The 18044-nt window shown below is 34.9% G+C and overlaps 1 protein-coding gene across 4 annotated transcripts in view; it reads right to left on the bottom strand.

Moving 5' to 3' along the window:
- MED13L (mediator complex subunit 13L) overlaps positions 1-18044 on the bottom strand; it is a 291782-nt gene that overhangs the window by 243660 nt on the left and 30078 nt on the right. For all 4 annotated transcript variants that reach the window (XM_082355688.1, XM_082355690.1, XM_082355687.1 and 1 more), the window contains exon 2: positions 13249-13486. In XM_082355688.1, coding sequence (XP_082211814.1) covers positions 13249-13486 — 238 coding nt within the window. The remainder of the gene's footprint in view (positions 1-13248; positions 13487-18044) is intronic.

An 18044-nucleotide genomic window follows, 5' to 3' on the forward strand; every position in this document is an offset into this window, starting at 1 on the left:
ACTTATTCAATTAAGTTTAATAAAACCTTTAAAATTAAACTATAAAAAATAAGCAACTACCCCAAAAAAAGTGAAGAAAATTATATCACTGTCTTTTTAATACGCAGTTAAAAAGAAATCAATGCACCAAGAAAATCTTTCAAATGTGGTCATATACATTCTTTAAAACAGTATTCTATAACAGCATGTTTTCCTATGTGGTCCAGAATACTAGAAGGACTTCATAGTACGCAATGGTGCTAGACTGATAATCTTTATACAAACTTCTCTTGCACTCACATTCATTTACTAATTAATTTATCCCATAAATGTGTCAGGAATTATGCTGGTCCTGCAATCACAATAATGGGCAAAGCCAGATGCAGGTCTTGCCACCAGTGCAGTTTACAGCCTATAGGGAGCTTCCCATCTAATCCTATCCAAAAACTCTCAAAACCACCAAACTACCTGTAAGTCCAAACTCCTCAGCCTAGTATTTAAGGTCCATCACCAGCAGGCACAAATATGCAGTTTCAATCAACTTTAACTCTTCCCCAACAGATATTCCAAACTTTCCTAATCTGTGTCCTGGCACATGCAATTTCATTCAAATGAAATGTTCTTGCCCTGACATAGCCATATATCCAAATACCCAAATTCTACCCATTCTTTAAGGCTCAGCTTAAGAATTAACTGTTCCTCAAAGCTCTGTCTCCTTCCAAATAACTCCAATACTGTGTGCCCCTCTTAGGACATTTGTAATAATGCTCTAGGTACGTATGCTATCTCCCCTATTAGACTGTCAGCTTCTGAAAAACAGAGTATGTTTCTGATTCATTTCTGTATTCTGTACAGCACCTAAAACAATGTAGGCTCAATAAATATCTTTTGAATAAATACACGGTGGTAATTCTAAATATTAAAGATCATTAAAGAGTGATAACAATTTATAAGGCTCAAAGAATGTTTTTAAAACATCCTTCCACACATTATTTTATTGCTGTTACAAAATATTATAAATTTAAATGTGTGGGCAACTGAGCTGAATCAGTACTCCAGGACATCCCAGAAAAATGTTTTTGCCCCCTGAGTATAGTCTACCTCACTGTCCCAATCATACTGTGAATCAAACTGATAGTGAGGGCTCAGGCAAACTGAGTTGTGGTTAATGAAACCTTTACGGTAACAATGGGGATAACTGCCCCAGCCCCAGATTTGCTACTGGAATCAAGGGTCCCTCCTTGTTACACTCTTCATGAAACCAATAAATGGCATGATAAATTTTTCCATAACAGTCATTGCCAACAAATGTTATTTCCTCCCTAAACAGAGTTGTATGCAATTTGTCCAAGGATGCCAAGGCAGGCATCCTTTCCATTATTAATATCTACTAGGCTACTTTTAAAATAAGTTAAAAATATACTGCCTGAAACTGAAATGAATCTAAATTTTTCCTTTAGACTAAATATATTTCAATGTGAATAACATGCCCTCTTATAAACAGCAAACATCAAAACTGCTTAACATTTAAACAAGCCCAAGATTACCAGTGAAAAAATAATCTTAATGAAGAGACCTCATCTTGATGATGCTCATACTTTCCTTCTTCAGGCAGTCACTCCACAAATATTTACTTATTTCCTACTGATGGCAGAGAATAAACCTTCAAGAAGATTAGCAAAAAGTCTTACCTCCCCCCGAAGGCTAGTAAAGCCATAAATAAAAGCAGTTTTTTTAATGAAATATATTTTGCATATGACATTATATTAAATATGAGAAAGAGGTTTTCGATGACAAAAAGATTTATGAATGCTCTACTTCGCTTTATCACTGTATCCACACAATCCTTTTCAACACAAAGACACTTCATCTTTATCCAATTTTTAATTTTATTCTTAAATATATTTTTAAGTCAAGCCAGTTTTGCTGCACGATTAACTGCAAACTACAGGGTATTATTCTACCACAACACCCTGGCAACCAGCTCATGTTCAGTTACACTGTCAGCACCCATTAAAAAAAAAAAAACCTAATTGTATGATCATGTGGATACTGCAGAAGTCCTTTAGATCAATCCTAGATGGGCCTCAAGAGGATAATGCTTATTCTGTTGAACTCACAAATCACAATATGAAAGAGCCAGGATCAAAACAAGACCCAGGAACTTCCCTGGTGGCACAGTAGTTAAGAATCCGCCTGCCAATGCAGGGGAAATGGGTTCGAGCCCTCATCTAGGAAGATCCCACATGCCACAGAGTAACTAAGGCTGTGCGCCACAGCTACTGAGCCTGCGCTCTAGAGCCCGCGAGCCACAAGTACTGAAGCCCGCACACCTAGAGCCTGTGCTCCGTAACAAGAGAAGCCACCATAATGAGAAGCCGGTGCACAGCAACAAAGAGCAGCCCCCGCTCTCCGCAACTAGAGAAAGCCCGTGTGCAGAAATGAAGACCCAACGCAGTCAAAAATAGATAAATAATAAATAAATTTATTTTTTTAAAAAAAGACCCAATTATACAAAGAGTGCATTTTATCAATGTTGGGTTTATAAGAAATAGGTATGTGGCCCACCCAGTACTTGCGGAAAATTGTACAAAAATATTTATATAGATGGAGCAGTAAACAAAATTATCAAACACTTGCCATAATGATACTCAATGAGAAACTCTTCAGGCAGCATCAGGCCAGCTTAGGTATGAAATATTTAAAACAACAGAATCCAATTTCATAATTCTCTAGTACCTGAAACACTTCTAAACCTTTGGGCTCTTTTGGGAGGAGGGAGGAAAGAAGCATATTTATGTGTTATTTCTGCCATTAAAGCATTTTTTATACAGAACAAAAAGTTTTAGCTCCTAATGATGCTCATGGCTGAGTATATTGATATCAAGTTCTAGTTAGCATTTGCTCAAACATCATAAAACAAAACAAAATGGAAACCATCCGTAAATAAATATTTTTTCAAACAATTATCTACGAAAGTTAAGACATCTATAAATTGGTTTACTCTAGTATAATTTAAACAGGTCCAGAAACCACATAAGTTAACTAAATGGTAGTCTCTACAACTATCTCCTGCTTCACTCAACAGTTATCCTGTTCTTTTACTATATATTTCTGATTTTTCAAGAACTGGGCCTATGAGAATAGATCTATAAAAAGAAAAGAGGAGGAAAAAAAGACCTCTAATGACAACAGATACATAATTCTAGCTTTTCAGTTACTTCAGTAAGATTATAAAAGCAAATGCTAATCTCATATCAAGTCTAAATATTCAAATGTGTCGTATGCATGTCAAGTTTTTATGACTCCCAAACTATTTTTATTTATTTTATTGTTACTTCCCTGTTATCAATTAGGTGTGTGCTCAGTTCAGAGGACCCAGACGAAATGAAGGAGCTGACATTACTGAAATCAGTATTTGCCAAGTGTCACAGAAAACATTTAAAATCAAAAAAGATATAAAGTAGACATAATCAACAAGGACCTAGTGTACAGCATAGCACAGGGAACTCTACTCAATATTCTGTAACAACCTATATGGGAAAAGAATCTGAAAAAGAATGGATATATGTAAATGTATAACTGACTCACTTTGCTGTACACCTGAAGCTGTACACCTGAAGCGCACGGGCTTAGTTGATTGTAAATCAACATTGTAAATCAACTATACTCCAACATAAAATAAAAATTAAATTTTTAAAAATAATAATAAATAAAATTTAAAAAGATAAGCCCTCTGTCCAGAATTATGCAAGCCAGTGTTCTTTCTATAAGTTCAGGAAATGGATTTGATTGGATATAAATAGAACTCTAATAGTTAAATGGGTTTTATTCTAAATGATACGGTAAAAGTGAATTACTCTTTAAAATGAGTAAATCACGTAGTTTCGCATTACATATATAGCTTTGCAGGCAACAATGGTTTTAATTTTAAAAGATACAAAGTACAACTTTGAGCTCCCCTACAATTAGTGACATGACTAAGTCATGGGCTTTTTATAAGCTTCAGTTTCCCTTTGGGTATGCTAATTTAAATATATGAATGGGAGAAGACACTCACTGAATCCTCTCAATGATGAACCACTAAGATCCAGTCCCACTTTCTTCCTTCCTTTAAAAAAGCCCAGTTTTATTTTAGAGACTTTTAATTCCATCTTCTATATAAAATACTCCAAACAATAAGACTGACCTGATGCCATATGAATGTTAGCAAAGAATCTGCTTGTAAATTTTGTATCAAAAAGTGTTGTTGGGGCTTCCCTGGTGGCGCAGTGGTTGAGAATCTGCCTGCCAATGCAGGGGACACGGGTTCGAGCCCTGGTCTGGGAAGATTCCACATGCCGCGGAGCAACTGGGCCCGTGAGCCACAACTACTGAGCCTGCGCGTCTGGAGCCTGTGCTCTGCAACAAGAGAGGCCGCGATAGTGAGAGGACTGCGCACCGCGATGAAGAGTGACCCCCGCTTGCCGCAACTAGAGAAAGCCCTCGCACAGAAACGAAGACCCAACACAGCCAAAAATAAATAAATAAATAAATAAATAAATAAATTTATTTTAAAAAAAAAAAGTGCTGTTTGTTCTCTATATGTGTAATTTTATATCTCCACGTCATTCAATTTTAATGTCCAAATACAGATTTTTTCTTGAATTAATAAGGCCTTTAATTCAACTAATACGTTAACTTTTTCTCCAATTTAACACGTTTAGATTCTTAGATCAACCTCTCTGAACAAGAGATAAAACAAAGAAATTGTTTTACTGGGCAAAGAAGTTTTTATACTACTTTAATGTATAGGAACCTCTTTTAAATCTTAAAGTTTTCTATTAAAGAACAAGATTTTGAATTGTATTCATCACTAAAGCTACTTACATGTAAAGCAAAAAGAAAAAAAGAAAAATAAAAGCTGGAATACACCAAATGACAGTTTACCTACTTTTAGGTTAATTTTCAACCCTACTTGTGGTGGTGATTTTAATACCTCGTTACTGGGGAGTTTTACTCAGGTTTACTTTACAGAGTAGGTAACTTTATATATAATGCCTATACTTACCAAAACATAAATCTCCACAAACATACACCCCGCAAATCAAATGATTAGATTTAACTTTAATCTTTAAAGTGTAATTTTTTTAACAACTGTTTAACTTTCAGATCATTAGAACATAAGCCCTTTACATGCTATTTCACTACAATCTCTGTATAAATGGTTCATTTTTCATAGAAAAAAACTAATTACATGGTTCAGCAAGCTGCCTGTGGTAACACATCGATTTTATTTACATTCAAAAGCTAGACTTTAGCTTATTCTCTCAATTTCAAGCACATTTAGATTAATAATTCTCTCTAACCCATTAGATCTTTTCCTATTCTTCATATGAAAGAATTCTGAAGTGATTATGATCTTAACCATAATTTTATAATATAAATTTATTGCTTACCAAAGTCTTAATAAGTATTTTACTTTCTCTTTTAAGGATAAAATGTATAATTTTCTATTAAATCTAATATTTCAGTAATTATACAGTAGAATCATTTGGATAATCATACAATGAAAGTTATTACTATTTTATAGTTTTTTAGCAAACTAATTCTTTCAACACTGAACAGTGAAAACAAGGAATACTTACTTTATAACTACTTAGAACTAGCTACCATTTACCACTGGGTCCATGTTTTCCCTCAAAGTGTTTCTCTTGAAACACAAATGTATTTTTCTATTGAATTATTATTCTCCACAAAGTAACAGCAAATATGAAAATTAAAATAAAATTTACTTTTCAGGTACATGGTGTTAACAATCTCAAGAATTATTAATGCCATGTGATGAAATCTTCATATAAATGTTGATACATAAAATACTACAAATATAGAATGTTGTAGAATGATACAATTCACCTGTTTTCAAAATCATCAGATTTGTATACTTGAAGAATAAATAAATGCAAACAGTATAAAAAAGTCTTTTTCAAGCTAGTCAGAGATTAATTTTCATGAATCATAAATGGACCATCAATGATGAAAAAAACATAAAAACAGAGTAGAAAGTCAGGAATCAGATTTTCTCTTTAGAAGAAATTTTCAAGCTGGATGACATTTTACCTAAAGATAATTTCATTCCTGTTAATTTTATATGTAAAGGGGTCATTATTTTCACAGAAATCAATTGTTTTTCATTCCAATTGAGAATAAACCCATTCACAATGTTGACTAAAATTCATTTCATTTAGTCAAAGATAACCAGAAATCACCAAAAATCAACTGAAAATTCACAGACTATAACATACACATACATGGTAATACATTCGTGCATACTTTATTGTCTATGATTTTAGAAAATTCAATGTCAATACTTCTCTTTTTAGTATGCTAAGCAATAAGTGGCTATTAATTTTCAGAGCTTGGCTTTACCATCATAGTTTGCCTTTGCTATATCCTGAATGTTTTTCTTCATTTCTCCTCTCCTCTGCCCGCCCCACTTCTTTCTTATGACTTAAGAATAGTGTTCATCTGAACTGCTTTTGTAAAAGCATATGATTCAAGAAGTTTTCTGGGGGCTTCCCTGGTGGCGCAGTGGTTAAGAATCCGCCTGCCAATGCAGGAGACATGGGTTTGAGTCCTGGTCCGGGAAGATCCCACATGCCGCGGAACAACTAAGCCTGTGCGCCACAACTACTGAGCCTGCGCTCTACAGCCCGCAAGCCACAACTACTGAGCCCGTGTGCCACAACTACTGAAGCCTGCACGCCTAGAGCCTGTGCTCCCAACAAGAGAAGCCACCGCAATGAGAAGCCCGCGCACCGCAACGAAGAGTAGCCCCCCACTCCCGGCAACCAGAGAAAAAGCCTGCGTGCAGCAACGAAGACCCAACACAGCCAAAAATAAAATAAATAAAATAAAATTAATTAATTTAAAAAAAAGTTTTCTGTTATTTTTAAACAGGCTCAAAGTTAGGTTTTTCCTCAAGCCAGAGTGAAAAGTTATTGGGGAAATAATAATCAGAGTCTCAAAGTTCTGCCCCAAATTTATTTAACAGTTACAAAAGTAAAAAGGTATGTTTACACTGGAGAAATGTGACAGACACTACCATAACCAAGCAATCGAACTTAGCAGGATCAATACTGGGACAAACTGACATGATGTGCCTACAGTGTGATGCCACAAGAAGTACACATCACCTACTCAATATTCTTACCAAAAATGTTTAACCTGAATCTCACCATGAAGAAACAATTAGACAAATTTAGAATATGGAACATTTGACAGGACTTCTCCCTTCAAATAACATCCGTATCATTGAAGGATCATCCCCCGCAGAAAACGACAACTTAGGGAATGTTCTAAATTAGGGGAGACTAAAGAGAGGAGACATCTAAATGCAACATGTGATTTCTGATTGGATCCCAGATTGGGGGGAGGAGGCTATAAAAGGCATTACTGGGAGAAGACTGAGGATGTAGATTGGATGTAGACTGAAAAGTTGATAATTTAATTATATCAATGTTAAATTTCTTGAGTATGATTATATTATGGTTATGTTAAAAAAAAAAAAAAAAAGTCCCATATTCTTAAAGGAGTTACAAGCAAAAGTATTCAGGGGTAAAGATTCATGAACTCTGTAAATTAACCTCAGATGGTTTAGCCAGAATAAAAGGTATATATACGTATGTGTGTAAATATTTTTCAAAATAAAAAGTTGAGGGGAGGGACCTCCCTGGTGGCGCAGTGGTTAAGACTCCGCCTGCCAATGCAGGGGACACGGGTTCAAGCCCTGGTCCGGGAAGATCCCACATGCCGCGGAGCAACTAAGCCCATGTGCCACAACTACTGAGCCTGTGCTCTAGAGCCCGTGAGCCACAACTACTGAGCCCATGTGCCACAACTACTGAAGCCCACGCGCCTAGAGCCCGTGCTCCGCAACAAGAGAAGCCACCACAGTGAGAAGCCCGCGCACCACAATGAAGAGTAGCCCCCGCTCGCCGCAACTAGAGAAAGCCTGTGTGCAGCAACGAAGACCCAACACAGCCAAAAATAAATAAATAAATAAATAAATAAATAAATAAATAAATAAATAAATAAATAAGTTGAGGGGAGGGAGTTGGATCCTTCCTTGGAGATATCTAAACAAAGGTTACATCAATCCCATCATTTGAGATTACAGACTATAATCTATATATGCAGATTATAATAATAGCAAACTGGCTCTCCACTCTCTTCTTTCAGCCCTTCTCCATCCCTACAAAATGTCCACTTCTTCCAGAGGCTTGCAATCAGTTCAGTGGTATAAAAAATAGTATGAGAGTGTGCTAAATTATCTTACACTGGTAAATGTCAGAAAACCAGATCCATTTTTCCTAGCTCTCTAATATCTAATGCTGTTTTTGCAATGGCCCACAGCTCCTGGCATAGGTGACAGTACACTGAAAAATGGAAGAAAGGCAATACTTATGACTAATACAACAACAAGGTGTTAACAACTGCCAATCTGCCTCTACAATGATAATAAAGCCAATTCCTAAGATTTCTAATACTCATAGTGGGACAATCATAGAGGTGGACAGATGTATTCCCATTACAATTTACATGTCTATTTGTAATCGTCAAAAGGAAAGGTGGGAAAGAATTTAGTCAAGCAAAAAGAGCAAAGTTATAATAAAATAAAATTGGCAAAGACTATCAATATGAAGTTCAGTATATAGTCACTGGTATTTTTTAACTAAATCTACATCCTAAACAGAACGTTTAAGTTCACAGATCAATTTAGAATAAAATAATTTATTAAAATATTATGGTCTTCCTGTCCATATTCATCTTACGTATAATCTAATCGTATCTCTTTCCTGATCAGAAACCTGTAACAATTCCTCAAAATCTATCAGATTAAGTCCTTGCTTCAGTGTACTCCACACTATGGCCCACCTCCCCAGTCTTTCAGTTTCCCCCAACTATCTCACTCACACACTATGTTCTGGGAAAACCTGCCCTTCCCACAATTCATTCACTGCCCTCAGGCCCTTTTATAGAAGCTACTTCCTCTGACTAGGACAAGTTCCATCCCAACCTAGGTAACATATGTATCCTATAAGACTCACCTCAAGCCTCACCAACTCTGAGCTTCACCACTATCTCCCTATTCTTCTCCCTTGAGGTTGAATCTGACACTTCTGCAAGATCCTTAACTTAATCAGTTGCTGCTTACTCCACTGTATCATAATTATGGAGTCATTTAGCTACCTCCCCAGTAAGACTGTGAGCTCCTTAAGGATGAGGACTCATTTTACATATCCAGGGCTGCATCACAGCTCTTATTCATGCTCTTTGAATAAACTTGCCTTGCCTTGCAACCATCAGTTGTCTTGGCCCTTCTGACCCCATACCGGTGCTTTTCAGCTCCTTACCCCTCACCGCCAGGAACTTCTAGCTTTCTGCAGCCGGTCTGCGGCACTCTTGCCTAATAGAGGCTGAGTAAACAGACCAGAAACCAAGAAGGCTTCTCACTAGGGCTCACAGTGTTCTTGCTATAAGTTTATAGAACACTTATTTATGCATTAGTCCTGGAATTGAATGTCCGTTCATGTGGAAAGTAGTCAATCTACTATACTTCTCTTATATACTTACAGTGTTCTCTGCATTATACATATTTGTGTGCTTGTCTTATACCCTTTCTAGACTATAACTTATCAAAGGTAGAGATTCCATCAAACCCCTATAATTGGACCTGCTGATACAGGTACTTATGGATGGACACAAGGAAGGAAATATGCATATATTCAGTGTTCAGGCAGTGCCCTTCAATACCACTATGCAGAGAGGGCAGTTAAGTTACAAATCTACTTTACAGGGATCCAACAGAGTCAAATCTTAAAGTTCTGACCTCTTTATAACATAATTTAAGGTTTGTTATGAAACTCCGTTTACAGCCTAAATCTAGACAAACTTCCTATGAGCAGGGGTATCTTCCCTCCTCTCTAATATTTTATTATTCCCAGTTATTCCACCAAACATTAACAAACTCAAAAATGATTACTTCAACCTAAAAGTATACTTTGAAAACTAATATTTGACAAACATTACCAAATACTGAATGTTATACAGCATGGACCAATTGCCAAAATGTTTTAATTTTGATGTCTGAGTTAATTGCTGGCATTGTAGTAGCAGCAGCAAGAGTTACAATTATAGATTAACGTTCTCTGTGCTGTTCTAAGTACTTTAACTTTTTTTTTATCCTTATAACCCAATTTAGAGTGAGGAAACTGAAGCACGGGTAAGTTAAATAACCTGACCAAGGATACAGAGCTAGCAAGTCAACGAGCAGGGATTCAAACCCAAGCCTCTGAACCACTATGCCATACAATATAAATAGCAATTCCCCAAACAAGAGCCCAAAAGTGTTTATCCAAGTGACAGGAACAGGTTATTAACGTGTCTTGGTCTTCTCACAGGCTATTTCACAGGTATTCAAAGCATTTAAACAAAAAGTCTAGTATAAAACTGCGTGTATCCCATAGGCTTATTCTCTTTCTGTAGGGATTACTTTATACATTTAAATCCAAGATGGTGCTTTGTGAGGTTTCTTAATAGTATGCTATTTGGGCTACACTGTAAAAACAAAGGGAAATGCCTAATAACATAACTAAAAAGCATTTTAAAGAACAGTAAAATGTCCCTAAAAAAGAGAATGCTACAAATAATAGTACCATCATCTTAATATTAAAGGATTCTGATAAAATTTATTTTAGCCAAAATGAAATGACTCATATATACTAGAGAATGAAACAGAGTGCAAAATATCCTCAATGTGTAAGACTACCAATTAAAATATTCCCCTGGTATCCTTTTTTCATGATTGCTCTGTCATAGTCTCCCTCACTTGAAACAAAGTTGTCTTTATGCCACTCATTTTTCTAATTAAGTTTCAAATATTTTCTAATATTAGGCTGAAACACAAAACTATCCTTTACAACCACTTTTACCTACAGAAAAGCTCATTTGCTTCAATCTAATAACTTTCACAAATTCAACATATAAAAAGGGTAGATGTACTTAACAAAGTTATGATTGTCCATCACTGTAATACTTCCCTGGTGGCATGCAAAAAAATAAACAGTTTACACCCTTTTCAGACTCAACAGGAAAGAAAATTAAAAAGTAATCATTATGAGGCAAAAACATTCACAAGATACTGTTAAGTGAAAAGGCCTGAGTTACAAAACAGTACGATACCACTTTCATTTATACACAGAAACACCAAATATTAAAACTCTGCTTTGGACTTCAGGATTTTTGTTTCTTTGTTCTCTTCCTTTGGTGGTTCTACTTTCCTAATTTTCTAATTAAAATGCAGTATTTCTGTAATTTATAAAAACAATTTAAAAGAAGTTAATCTTTGCTTAATTCTTTACCAGGAAAACAATACACTAATGAATAAAGCAGCTATAAAATATTTAAACAGCCTACATCTTTTTGTATACTCAGTAACAAAGTCCATGAGAAATAATACAATAACTTAATAAGTTATTTCTAAAAACACTGATCCTGTGCTTTGTTGGTATGGATAAATAACTTTATACATCAACTAAATAAGCGTAAATAACCGTTGGGTTTGGTTTCATCATCACTGTAAAATGATGATTTGTGTTGCTAACAAATAAAGACCAGACCAAAAAGTTAAAACATAAGGGATCAATAGGGAGTAGAAAAATGGAAGGAGATTAAGAGCCAGAAATAATCACGCAAAAGGAAGGAAAATGAAACTATTAATAAAACAAACAAAAATGCTATATTCCTCTACCACGTGTGCAAAAATTTTTTTAAAGAACAAAAAGATATGTTTTGATACTTAAATGGACAAAGATAAATGTTATAAGTATCTTTCAGGAGGTGTTTTATTTTAAAATTCTGATAACCAGAAACCAGATGTTTAAAACTAATTTTACCTGAGTTCACTGCTAACTACATGAAATAAGCTTTGAGATGCATATAATTCTGAGATATTGTTGACTAACCAGCTAAGTAAGCAATCTTACCCAGAATAGATTCTTATATTTATAAACCAAATACGCTAAAAACTATAGGAGAAAAGTTTGAGTTGAACAAATGGGCCATAAAGTAAACAGCTCAGTTAGTCCACTGTGGTTTACTGCCCTCTGGCTGTTGTGGCAGGAGACATCACAGATCAAAAATGGCTGTAAAGAAAAGCTAGGAAGGTGTCAGGCAGAAGTCGGCAGGAAATCCTTTAGGCAAATTTCAACACTTTAGAATAGATCCTCAAATACATTAAAGTTAGTTTCACCCTTCCTTTAAAAACAATATGAAGTATATGAAGCAACAAAACATTTCAAACACTATCTGAAATTTTTCAACCACAAATTAATAAAATATAGAGTAACTTAGACATAATAAAAGCTGGCTCTAGGAGACTAAGTCAAAAAGAGTTAATGCCCTACCCTAACTAAAGATCAGAATTAGTCCTGATTTAGAAAAATTCTTTAGCATACGAGATGGAAAGATTTAGGTGAAGAGGTGAAAAGTTTTACTAGAAATTCAAAGAATATTGATAAAATTTCCTCTGGTTATAAATCTGTGGTAAATACAAAAAGTAGCTCAGAATAATGAAACTCTTACATTAGTTCAAAATTTCCAGATATCAGATGTAATCTGAAGTTAAAAATTAGGCAGCATTGGAGCAAATATTTCCTGGAATCACCTAATTACATAAAAAGCAGAAACAAGACACAGGAAAACTTGCTATGCCAAAATCGGAGTAGGTTCTTTACATAAATCTTTCTACAAAATATTATCCAATGTCATCTCATAATTTTGTCCAACAAGGCTTGCACTAAATTTCTATTATCACTTTACAATTTTCCACTAGAGTTCAGCTGGCAATAAACCATAACAGCAACAGTCCAAAAAAAAACAACTCTGTTCATTTCACTGACTTGCTAATTACTCACATTTCACTATCATTTTAAAACAGTGGATCTTAGCCTCAATCCCAACCCAAACACCCAGGGGACACTATACTTTCCTTTAATAAGAGTGGCTCACAAGGTTCTGATTCCCAGCATGACTGAGAAAGGACAAGAAAATTTGAAAAAAACCGGGGTGGAAAGAAGAGGGGTGAGAGTAAGGATGTTCCTTTGACACACAGCCCATTAAACACTTGGATTTTTCTTCTCAGGAAGTCTTAATAACCTTTTCAGAATTCACCACTGTTCAAAAAATATACAATGCAAATTAATTTTTAAGAAAAAACAAAAATCTTACCCTGTAGTTCATGATGTATTACACCCACTAAGTTGGGTTCGTCTCCCCACCAGAATATCCATAACTCTTTGCAATCTGGTTTGACGTCACGACGCCATACACACAGCAAGTTGGCTTGCAGACAGCGGATGAAACTTAACAGGATTGGATCATCTTGGGCTGGGGCTGAAATTATGGGTCCGCAGTCCCCATGCCCTCCAAAATTGTACCTACGCCATTTGATTCCCGTGAGTTCAGCCTGGAAAAAGGAGAGAAAATTACAACAGTTTTGACTGTTCTTTTTACTTAACACTAAAAACAGGCTGCCATACAGATAAATTAATTTGCTAAAATAAATATTTACAGTATACCTCATATAGTAAGATTTCTTCCACTGAAAAATTTATGTCAACCCTTAATTTTTTTAAGGGGAAAACAACTCATTTCCTCCTATCAAGATTTCTACATAGCTCTTTATATTAAATACCAAAATACAGCAAACAGATAATCATTATTTCCTGTTGAACCATTTTTTACCTAACATTTACTTTAAAGTCCCTATAAATAAAATTTTCTATATTATTATGCCTTATTTAATTCATAAATTATATTTAGAAATCAAGTAAGAGTTTAAAAAATAAGTTTGTAGAATTGAAATAATTCTTTCTTTCGAAGAATTTCCTCAATTTCGTCCCATCCAGAAGCTACAGTTCAAATCTTTTTTAATCAGGGAAACAGTATGCAGTACCACAGTGCTTCATTATGAAAGCCAAAATAGCCTGCTAATAAAACTGATGGAAAGTTATCAGCAATTTATTCATGTTATTTAACATGCAGCACACAGAAAAGCTTTGCTTCTGTAACAATTCCCTAACACAGCTTCGTCTTTTGTTTTTTAAACACATTTTAAAACATGGTAACTTTAAACCAGCTGACAGCTAATCCTCTGTCTTTATTCTGTTACGTGGATTTGTATTCTAAAATTTTTAAATCTTAGGTTTAAAAGAACTAAATTTCAAGGATGTTTCAACACAAACAAAAGTTAAATTCCTTACTTAAATAACTGTAAACTACAACTATGTATTCAAAACTGATAGTAAAACTGATTCCATAATATAATTCTGTACCAAACAGTCCATGTGTCCCTTGCATTTAATCCTTACTCACTCATCGTCCCCCCTCCTCACCCTCCCACCACAACCAAGTTAGTAATTTTTGTCAAGAAGTTGTTTTTCAAAAAACAAGTACCACAGGGGAGAAAAATAACTGCATCTTCTACTACCATAACTGAAACAAATTTAAAGTGCTAAAATAATCACTATAATGAACATCTCTAAGAAAAAAATATCAGTTTTCTTCAATCCCCCAAAAAAGCTTCACTTAAATGACTCCAAAAATATTAATATCCAAACTAAAACTGTCTGAAAGTCACTAACTTTTCCTTTCACACTATGAGATATGGAAATCTAATCTTTAATGAACATTCTTCATAAAAACTGGTATTGGCATCATTTAGGCTTTCCCTTTGCACCACTTGGTTTCCTCCAGCTATAAAAGAACTACCTGGCCAATGAAAAAGTTCAAAGAGCAAACTAATCACACAAGAAATAATTATTCTCCATAATCACATCAGAAATAATTATTAGCATCGTACTTTATGTTCTTCCTGTTTTTCTGTACTTATACATTTTGAAGTTAGAATCATACTGCATGGTTTTATAGCCTTTTTCACATACTATAAATATTTCTATATATTACTAATTATTCTTCAAAAACAATTCTTAATGTTTTCATACTATACACTGTTTGGAGAAAACAATTTATTCCATAACAACTGGACAATCTTCCTTTTTCACTATTATTATAATTGGTGAACATCCTTGAACATTATTTTCTTGATTACTTTCCTTAGGAGAGATTGCTTGCTGTAGAATTACCAAAGAATACAAATATTTTAGGACTCATGAAAGAATGCTTCCATACTGCTTTTTAGTAGTCTCACCCATACAAGTAACCTCCTGCCAAACTGCATATCTTTAAAAATACCTGTCGATTTAATAAAATGGTATGCCCTTGTACCAAGTGGTAGTCTTCATTCTACTAAGAGGAAATTATTATCATATATTTGATCAGAAGTATAACCTGGGGCCAGTCTTCTTGGGTTTGATTCCCAGCTGTGTACTTACTAGCTGAAAGTAGCAAGTACCTCGCAAAATATTTAATCTTTGTCTCTCAGTTGCCTCACCGGTAAAATGAGAATAATGGTATTCAGAGTTGATTAAATGAGTTAGTCTATACAGAAAGCGCTTAGGACAGTGCCTGGCACGTGGCAAAAAATATAAATGATACTGGTTCATTACTAGTAGTACTAGTGTAGTAGTACTACTTCCCTTTAGTTGTCTGTTCACATCGTTTGTGTTTTTCTATCATAGAAGTTCGTTTCCTCAAATAAAAGCAGTGTGTGTATGTCTATTTATGTTTTAATCAGAAAGCCTAAGATCAATTTTTTAATAAATATCAAAGAAGGAAACTAAATAAAAAGACTAAGTGGGGGCAGTTGAAATCAGAAAAGTCAAGTAGAAGACTAACTTTTCTTATATCACCTAAGCTAGTGTTCTGTGCCTAAGGATCCTGAGGAAGTGGGGGGGAGGAAGAGAAGAGGGGGAAAATATACCAATAAATATGAATCACTAATGCTTACATTAACCATATTTAAAAGGTTAGAAAATTAAAATACATCAGAGGTTTAAATATCAGGTGAGTCAGTCCCCAAAAAAATCTACGAACAGCAACTTACAAGAATACTTTCTACCTGTAACACCCAGCATGCATGGTTCAGCAAACAAAATACTTGGCTTTGATTCAGGAGAATGGTTTCCTAATCCTAGCACTTCCACTAACTTCCTATCAGTGCTTCTATGGTCTCAGTGGTAAAAGAAAGCCGCTGCCACCTGCTCTATATCTTTATGGAGTTGTTCTAACAAGTGATGTAATACAAATGCAAGTGACATAACATCAAGGCTACAAACTTAATCTCTTCATAACTAATTCAGCCAGAAGTACTAAAAATGTCCAATCATTTAAAAACAATTTATCCCTTTACCTTAAAACTAAAATTAAATATCACTATACCAGTCTTCACTGGAAAATGTAACAATGAAACACCATTCAAGCCTAACAGATACCTAGGTATAAAATGAATGTTCAAAGACTTAGCTTTAAATTTTGAGTTAATATTTGATTAAGAGGGAAAACGACTGAAACACTTTGTCCAAGAAAAAAAAATCCTATCATGGATGTATATTCAATTACACTATTAAAATATATCTTCATATACCATGACCATGTTTATAGTTAAAAATCAATTCCCCACAAAGTTCTGTCGACCCAATTTCTGACAAATGTGTATTTCCAAGACTCAAAATTCTTGAAGCAAACCCTTTAAAATATTTCTAGGTGCAAATTATCCCCAAAATGCAATTATTTCTCACTGTCAAAGATGAACAATACATATTTAAGTTTAAGATTACATGGTTTTTAAAATACAGAATCAGGAAAAAAACATGCAAGGAAAAAAATCAGTATTGCACATAGATAGAACAATAACCACAACCATCATCATTTATTTGTCACCTGCTTAATACCGGGCAGCATACTAGGGTCTTCACATAGAATTTCTAACATGAGGCACCATACTAGTGTCTTCATATATAATTCCTAATCTTCTCAAACAGACAGTTAAAATAATTCTCAGAAACACAAAGTTTAAATAATTCTCCAATAACCACACAGGTAGCGACTGGCAGATCCCAAACATAACTGGATTTAAAGCGTAACTGAATTTAAAGCATAAACTCTTTCCGCTCTGCCATGCTGTTTCACAGGGCTAACGGTAAAAATTAGCCCTAGAGGATATAAAATAGTACAAAGAAACAGTCATCAACTCAATTTAGCAATGACAAGAGCTCACGGCCAAACTTTCTAATTTAAGAAAGTTCATGAATCTTTCTTTACTCTTCCTGAGTTATTAAGAAAACTAGTATAAGACTGCCCACTACACCATCCCATGAATAGGAGAGACCTGTTTTATTTCACTCAGATAATTATATGCCTTCTTTACATGTTACCACTATAAGACCATACCCACACAAGCTAATTTTTAGAGGATATGTATAACAAACCAAGAAAATAACTATTCTAATAGCAAGAGAGACTGGAGGAAAGTCTTCTCAGCAGTGGCTGGTATCAGCTGTACAGGTAGTCAGCATCCTCTGGGAACTGAACTGAACTGGCAGAGACTCCCCTGGTCTAAACAGAAGTTCAATACAGAATGGTTCTAATTAAAAAGATTACAACAGAATCAGGATAAATGTACTTTCTTATGACATGAATGTATTTAAAGAAAATTTATATTGATTCTTAATATCCTATTCTTTAGGTACTATACATAGGAAATGAGCTGATAAATTTTCCCAATGGAGGTCATTTATTTGCACTAACCCATCGCAATCAGATCCCTCATGACCAACATATACTTGCAACGTGGCTCTCCAAAGTTAAACCTGTATTCAGAGGTCATGGAATAGAATAAAACTAATGTAACTTGGTAAGAATGAACCCAGGGTGTAGTATCATGGAAAGAACACTGGTTGCAGGTCAGGAGATCTAGGTTCAAGTCCTAGTTTTTCAACTATTTACCTAAACAATATCAGGAAATCTCCATCTCTGGGCACCTTGGCTTCCTGGCCTGTAAGGTGATATGGTTGACCTAGATACTATAAATGAGTTCAAGTCTCCTGACCCAGGCTACTTACATC

The sequence above is a fragment of the Balaenoptera borealis genome (assembly GCF_965194805.1).
Source record: "Balaenoptera borealis genome assembly, chromosome: 14".
Taxonomy (NCBI): domain Eukaryota; kingdom Metazoa; phylum Chordata; class Mammalia; order Artiodactyla; family Balaenopteridae; genus Balaenoptera; species Balaenoptera borealis.